Genomic DNA, 8,765 nt, shown 5'->3' on the forward strand with positions numbered 1-8,765 from the left:
CACCCCACTTAACCGTCATACTGCCGCGGTATCTCTTAGCCGCTAACAAGCAGCGGGATGACGATTGTCGTTTAGCCATAAATATTAAGAAATTTACCAAATGAAAAAAAGGCAAAAGAATCCCCGTGGTTGGCTAATTACTTACATTATACTTTCAAGTATGGCGTTTTTTTATTCTAAACGTTTAATAACCGCGATTCAGTTGCTTTTAAGCCGCAACTAATCTAAATTATAAACATTAAGAAATTTACTAAACAGAAAAAAAGGCAAAAGAAACCCTAGGGTAGCTAATTATTCACTATCCATTTTTTAAGTTGGCGTTTTTTAATGTTTTAAATGCTTTATAAGCGTATCTCAGCTTGTGTAGGTAAAAACCTAGAAATTTGATAAAGACATAAGGTGCACATAGTGCAAAAAATTAAACATGAGACGCCAGATACGTGAGTTTTTTTGTCATTTAATCTGTACAGAGAAGACAAATAAATAGCTTCAGTTTCATGATAAGGAGGCTGGCGGAGTTTGTCAAGGAAGTTTTTTGTTTCTATTGAATGACAGTTGTAACCTACGAAAGAAGTCTGTTGTAATTTGTACGATATCTTTATAAAATGGTTCGCATAAGTTATCTAGCAGTGCAACTAAACAAATACAAAAATCAAAACGTCGCGGTTTTTGGTCTTGGTAAAACTGGTTTATCCGCCATTAACGCTCTAACAAAGAGTGGTGCAAGAATATATGCATGGGATGATCATGAAGAGCAAATAGCAAATGCAAAAATGATGTATAAAAAATGTAATTTTATTCATCCCAAGGAATACAATTGGCATGAGATCAGTGCATTGGTTTTAAGCCCTGGAGTGCCAACAGAGCCACATTGGATAGTAAAACTTGCAAGGAGATTTGATTGCAAAATAAAATCAGACATTGAGCTATTTCTTGAAGCTAAAACTACGAACCAGAAGGTAATAGGCGTCACAGGAACAAATGGTAAATCAACCACTACATCACTAATAGGGCACATATTAAAATCTGCAGGGAAAAAAGTAGCTATTGGTGGAAATTTAGGCGTTCCTGTTTTGGATCTAGAAAGAGATGCAGAAATTTATGTAATCGAACTCTCCTCTTTTCAATTGGAGTTGATGAATGAAATTAACGTGGACATTTCAGCACTGCTCAATATTACACCAGATCACATAGATAGGCATGGAAGTATGGAGAACTACATAGCAACTAAATTAAAACTGATAAACGGTAGTGAGGTTGCCGTAATAGGATGTGACAATGAGATTACTGCTGATATATTCAACAAATTCACTGGAGACAAAATTCCAATCTCAGTAACATATTCCCCGATGTCATTCCAGCGCGTGACGCTGGAATCCAGAAAAGAAAAACCATTGCCAACTACTCAGATGACAGAGGGTGGTGCAAGAGATCTAATATCATTGGCAGGTAACAATTTGCTTGATTATAGTGAACAGATTACTGGTATAGATCGAAATTATCTGGATCCCAGTGTCAGCTACTTGGATGACAAAAGGGGCACTGGGATCCAGAAGATCTCGTTAAAACTAGAGAATCATAGCTTATCAGTAAGCGACGTGAAAATAAACCTAATATCCAACGCAGAAAACATAGCAGCCACATATGCCGTATGTAAGGTACTTGGAGTAGATAGCAACACTATTATCAATGGAATCAAGTCCTTTTCAGGACTGAGGCATAGGAATGAACTGCTTGGCAAAATAAGAAATGTGTTTTTCGTGAACGATAGCAAAGCAACTAATGCAAAATCGAGCGAAAAGGCGATCTTATCTTATGAAAACATAAATTGGATCGCTGGTGGAAGAAGCAAAAAAGGTGGAATAGAATCATTAAGCAAGCATTTTACAAGGGTTAGAAAAGCTTTTCTTATTGGAGAATCAACCGAAGCTTTTGCAAATGTTATGGAGAATAAAGTAGATTATGTTAAATGTTGCAATCTAGAAGATGCATTCAGATTGGCTTTTGAAGAGGCCTTAAATAGCGCAGAAGAAGTAACAATATTACTTTCTCCCGCGTGTGCTTCTTTTGATCAATGGAAAAATTTCGAGGAACGTGGTGAAGCATTTTGTAGAATGTTTGAAAATCTCAGGTACAATCACACATGCTGTTTAGTATGATGTTGCGTGGAACAAAAGTTAATAATAGATAAGCTAATTAGGGTTATTCCATTTGAAGGGATAAGCGATGAAACCCTATTAAAGGTGTGCACTGACCTTAATCTAGCTAATAGCTTTTGCAAATTTCAGAATGGAATATATAGCGCTTTGGAGCACATAGCAGAGGACTTAAATAGCTCAATGGAAGCTGAACTAAGGAATTCTAATTTAGAAGATATAAAAGTGCGAGAGCGAGTAAAGTTAGCTATTCAAATACGCCTTTCAAACTACGCTAAGCTACCGAATTATAGAGAACTTTTAAAAAATGTTTTATCATTCTCCGTATCACCAAAAAATACATATTTTTCTAGTAAACTTTTATATAGAACTATTAGCGCGATTTGGTATGGCATTTATGATCAATCAACAGATTTTAACTACTATACAAAAAGAGCAATATTAGCTGGAGTGTACTTAAGTACGATACTTTTTTTTATCAATGATTATTCAGAAGATTTTGCGGATACTTTATCGTTTCTTGATAACCGTATCAACAATGTCATGACATTTCAAAAATTCAAAACTCGCTTAAAAGGAATCATAGGAAATTTCTTATAAGCTATTGATTGTTGGTAGAAAAGTACTTGAGCACGATCCTGAAAAGGTTTGTGAAAATAAAAATATTCATGCTGATCATAAAGAACATTTAGTTTATCGTGAGGATAATAATGGTACAACAAAATACACCAGTTACGAAGAAAAAGAAAATAAATTTATTGAAGAAGCACATGAATATTTAATAGACTCTGAATTTAATAAAAATTTTGATCTAGGGCAGTACAGAATAAGTAATTTCTCCGGAAACTTGACGAAAATAGAACTGGAACTCATCAATGAAAAGTATATGCAAGTTCAAGTTAATAGAGAAAGAAAAATTATTCTCGCTATACCGTAGGTGCGTTCCAAGATTATACTGAAGTTTTTATTGCACTCAAAATCTTCGTTTTTCCTAATCTCTAGAATTATCAATGCATCATCACTTAACCAGCCTGAGTGAGCTAGTCCATTCAACGTTGATTCAACTAGATTGCTATTGTAAGGTGGGTCTATAAAAACTATGTCACATTTTGAAATAGGTTGTGGTAAGCAGTTAGCACTGCAGCAAATTAGCGTAACATTGTCCGTAATTCCAAAATCTTTTGCTGTTTTTTTAGGCAATTGCAAATTGTAATAATCTGAATCTACCATAAATGCATGTTTAGCGCCGCGAGAAAGCGCTTCAAATGAAAAAGAACCACTACCACAGAATAAATCAAGTACATTCAAGTTATAAATAGGTTTTCTTGAGGAAAGCATATTAAATATTGCTTCTCGGACAATACTCATAGTTGGCCGTGCAGCTAAATGCTTACCTGTAGTTATTTTTCTTCCGCGATATTTGCCTGCAATGATGCGTAGCATATTAAATAAGCTCCAAAATAATTAATTATTTATACTATATGATTAATGTCAATATGGCTTTAGCAGTTTAATAGAGAGAAGCTATCGAGTCGCTTGTAAGAAAAACACAAACACAAAACTCATCAGTTATCTTTTTCTGATTTGCCTGCTGCATTAATTGCTTGACCAATCTCATCTTGTAAATCATCATGATCATTTTTTTCATCATGATTTAGCCCTTCAATTCTGCTTTCTAACTCTAACTTAATTATAGTATTGATTTTATCTATATTATCAAGAAAGCCTCTACATTCTTCTTCACTATACTCTTCACCAGATGCTTTTTTTTCAATAAATAGGTTTTTAAATCCTGCTAGATCAGAATTCTGATCGGTATTTAGTACAACATTTCTCTCTATGAAGCTAAGATCTGACAGCAGTAAGCTAACCTCTAACAGATCTTCACTTTTCACGCTTTTAAGGTCTTCAAGACTTTCTAAAATACTAAACACCTTAATCCTTTCTTGTACAATCTCTTTGTCTTCCTTATCAAATTCAGACAATAAACCATGATTATCTACAAATTTCTCACTCAAAGCTTTATTCAATTTAGCAAAATTGACATCCTTGTCAAGTGATGTGTTATCCCGCAACAAGTCTACCCTTGCCCTACGCGCATTTAAAATGTCGTCGTAGTCATTTAACTTTATGTTGCCATCTTTGTCTTGCTGCAATTTATAATAATCAAGGCCTTTGAAATTTTTATTAGTCTTCATCTTCAATCCTCTTCTCATCTCCTTTTGCATCTGGTTTCCTCATTGGTTCCGGTAATTTCCTTTTACTGTCTTCTCGATTTCTTTTTTCCTCTCTTTCAGCACGTTTTTTTATAGCTTCCTGGGTATTCATTTCAAAAAGTGCCTTAACGTACTCTTCTGGATTTTTTGGTTCTTTAAATAAAGGCTTAAGATTATAAACTTCGTCTTTTCGATCTCTTTCTTCTTTTCTTCTAGCTCTTTCAGCACGTTTTTCTACAGCTTCTGGAGTGTTCATTTCAAAAAGTGGTGAGAGGTTGTAAACTTTATCTTGATTTCTTCTGCCTTCTCTTTCAGCACGTTTTTCCATACCTTCAAAAGCAGATCCAAAATCATCAATTTCATCTGAACCTTTTGGTTCCGTGCCTAAATTTCGTGTCACTTCATTTGATTGATCAGGCTTATCTTCTTCTGTTGGCTGATCATGCTGTAGTTGATTAGGCTTGTCTTCTTGTTCTGTGCTTAGTTCTCGTACTACCTTATCTGGCTGACCTCCCCCTCGTAGTCGAAGAGGGTCGCCTTCTTCTAGTGGCTGATCATGGTTATCTCTTACTAGTTCCGTGCCTAACTCTCGTTCTACTTTATTTGATTGATCAGGATTGTCTTTTTCTGGTTCTCTCTTACGGCCGATAGTGTAATCATGAAGCTTCTCTAAGAAATCTCGCCTATATTCTTTTGCTCTATAGAGTAGGTTATGATCATAGCCATGCTTTCCTATAGAGCCAAGACCATGCTCCCAAGTAAATTTCATAGCATCTTCTATTGTATAGCCCAAATGTGATCCTACGTATCCTTTATAATAATCTAAATATTTACCGATCCTTCTGTGTGTAATATCTTCCTTATCAACTCCAAATGCCCTGTAAATTTTTTCCTCGAGCTTATCAACATCATTTTCAGGCGATGTTGCAAACTTCGTTGCTTCAATAGTAGCACCTACAAACTTACGTGGCACATCAATAGCGTATTTCAGCACTCCTCCAACTCTTGGTATCCTACCCAGTAGATTAGCTGTACCTCCGGCTAATCTATCCGGTAAATGAGTAGCCCAATTACCTAAAGATTCTAGTTTTCCACCAATTGCGTCTTGCCAATAATGCTGTTTTAATCCTTCCATTATGCCAACCAAAGGCGATGCTTCATACATTCTAGATATATTGTAAACGCTGAATCCACCACCAGCTATACTTGAGCCCATTTGTTGTACGAACTCGCGTAAGGAGAACATTAAAAATGAAAGCAAGAATAACACAAAGATTTCCCCTGCATTGATTAAATAACCTCTCTGTATGTCTTGCACCCTTTGGTAATCGCTATTTTCTTGATAATTTTTGCAATCCTCACAATCTTTACATTTCTGACAGTATTCACTGTTGGGATCCTTATATAAATCATGAAGTTTCAGTATTCTACAACCTTGTTTTTCTATCGCACTCCGCACTAAAGATCTTATTTCATTAATTATTTCCCTATAACTATTGCATTTATTTATATCTTGACAGTAGCGTTTTATTATTTCACTAACATCACCTATCCTTTTCTCTATATTGTTGATCAGTAATATAATGTCAGCCCTCTCTGATGCATGAGATAAACTATTTGTTAAGCGCACTAGATCTTTTTCACTACAGCCATTACTAACTACCATATCACTTTCTGCAATATAGTGGTCTGCTGGATTATCTTTAGTTCCAGGCATTGGATTAAAGAAAGGATAATCTATATAACGAAACCCTTTTATATGTTCACCATTTTTATCTTTAGGGTAATCCGGTGGAAGCGGGATATATCCAGCGCCTCCAGTAAATTTTATTGTACCGTAATAGTTTTTGTTTTTTTGCTCCCGTTAAACATCTTGCCCATTATTTCTGTTACATTCATCACACCAACTTGCCCACCTGGCATGCCTGGTATATCGAAAGTAGGTAACATACTCTTGCTCTCTCTGACGTTAATAGAAACTTCTCCGTCCTCAAACTCTTTATTCCTCAACCTTTCTCTAAAAATTTTTTTACTCTCTTCGGTTGCATTTTCGCCTACCATAGAGTTTACTATTGTTTTCTCAGCTAAAATTAAAGCCTTTTTAGCTAAGGCTTTACGGGCTTTCTCTTTAACTAAAACTATTGCTGCATCAACTAAATCGCGTATTATCGAATCAACGTCACGTCCAACGTACCCTATTTCAGTAAACTTCGTTGCCTCAATTTTTATGAACGGTGCACCGGCAAGTTTTGCTAAGCGACGAGCTATTTCAGTTTTACCAACCCCTGTATGACCGATCATCAATATATTCTTAGGTATGATTTCATCACGCAATGGAAATGGAACCTGATTGCGACGCCAACGATTTCTGAGCGCAATAGCAACAGCACGCTTTGCATCATCCTGTCCGATTATGAATCTGTCCAATTCTTTAACTATCTTCTGTGGTGGCAGGTCATCTAACAAAACTTGAGTGCTGTCATTAACTTGAACATCGCTGTCATTTGAATCAAAACCACTCTTAGTATCTTTATAGAGGTTATCTTTTTCATCGTAGGTGTCACTACTACAAGACCGCCCTTCTGAAAGGGTTATGGGCTGATTGGAAAAATTGGTGCATAAAGTTTTTTGCTTGGAAGACATATCACTCCTCTATCTTTTCAATAACTACATTATGATTTGTATAAACACATATATCGCCAGCTATCTTCATAGCCTTTTTCGCAATTTCCTCTATTGATATTCCTTTAATGTCAATTAAAGCTCTTGCTGCAGATAGAGCAAAATTTCCCCCAGAGCCAATAGCTGCAACTCCATCTTCAGGTTCAAGAACATCACCTGTTCCCGTAATTACTAATGAAATAGATTTATCTGCAACGATCATCATAGCTTCTAATTTCCTCAGATATTTATCCATTCTCCAGTCTTTTGCAAGTTCAACACATGCTCTCATTAATTGCCCTGGGTGCTTGTCAAGTTTAGATTCTAATCTTTCAAAAAGAGTAAATGCGTCGGCTGTTGCCCCGGCAAATCCAGCAATTACGGAATCACCAGAAAGACGCCTAACTTTTTTTGCTCCAGATTTTATAACAGTGTGGCCCAGTGAAACTTGTCCGTCACCTATTACTACTACACTTTTATCTTTTCTAATTGATAATATAGTAGTGCCATACATTTTATTGTTATCGTGTTGAATCATTTTTCTATCACTTTAAATAAGAATCTCATTATACTTTAATCTTTAGTCAAATTTACTAAATATGTTCAACTATAGCTTATAATATAATACCTTCCTTATAACATTTAAAGTGCAGATGCAAAACATAATTCACCCAGATTTGGAAAAAAGTATAAATAATTGGTTCGAAGCAAAATTTAATGGCCTTACATCGCCATTTTATAGCTCTATAGATCTTAGAAACTCTGGCTATAAAATCGTTCCAGTAGACGCTAATTTATTTCCTGCGGGGTTCAATAACTTAAGTGAAGAATCAAGAACGATGGCAGCAAGATTGATAAAAAGCTATTTTAAAAGACATCAATACAAAAAGGTTCTTATAATACCGGAAAATTATACACGCAATAAAATGTATATAGAAAACGTATTTGTTATAGAGAAAATACTACAACTCGCAGGTTTTGAGACTAGAATTGGCCTTTTATATAATGAAGTATACAATTTAATAGAACAGTATGAAACTGTTGTGAAAGAAAACTCTCTGCTAAAGACAACTTCAGGATTTGTGCCTGATGTTATTATACTGAACCGTGATATGACGAGCCACATTCCAGGCACGCTGAAAGACGTAAAGCAAGATATAGTACCAAGCCCACTATACGGTTGGCATAGCAGGCAGAAATTTAAGTATTTTGAAATCTATCAAGAATTAGCATCTGAGTTTTGTGGCAAATTTAAAATAGACCCATGGCTAATTTCTGTGCTTACAGAGAGCTGTGATGGAGTTGATTTTGATGATGATTTGTCACTAGGAGCAGTAGCAACTAAAGTTGACCAAATATTATCTCTAGTGCAAAAAAAATATGAGGAATATGAAATAAAAACACAACCTTACGTTTTTATCAAAGCAAGCAATGGCACATATGGGATGGGCATTATAACAGCAACAAGTGGAGAGGAAATATTAAACCTCAATAAAAAAAAGCGTCATAAAATGAAAAAGATAAAAGAAGGAATAGCAATCAATAGCGTTATTATACAAGAAGGTGTACCAACCATTGACATGTTTAAAAGCAGTTCTGCAGAACCGCTAATATACTATATAGGAGATACTCCAACATGTTACTTATACCGATGTAATAGCAGAAAAGATGTATATTCTAGCTTGAATGCCACTGACTGTGAGTTTCATGATGTTAGCCAGGTTGTAGAAGG

General features: G+C 35.4%; 1 protein-coding gene across 1 annotated transcript; it reads left to right on the top strand.

Annotated features, from left to right (window-relative positions):
• The first annotated feature begins 605 nt into the window (after positions 1-605).
• On the top strand, positions 606-2,159 carry LOC123258038 (UDP-N-acetylmuramoylalanine--D-glutamate ligase). The gene has a single exon (XM_044717948.1). The coding sequence runs from the start codon at positions 606-608 to the stop codon at positions 2,157-2,159; it is 1,554 nt and encodes a 517-aa protein (XP_044573883.1).
• Positions 2,160-8,765: the final 6,606 nt, after the last annotated feature.

The sequence above is a fragment of the Drosophila ananassae genome (assembly GCF_017639315.1).
Source record: "Drosophila ananassae strain 14024-0371.13 chromosome 4 unlocalized genomic scaffold, ASM1763931v2 tig00000241, whole genome shotgun sequence".
In the NCBI taxonomy this organism is placed as follows: domain Eukaryota; kingdom Metazoa; phylum Arthropoda; class Insecta; order Diptera; family Drosophilidae; genus Drosophila; species Drosophila ananassae.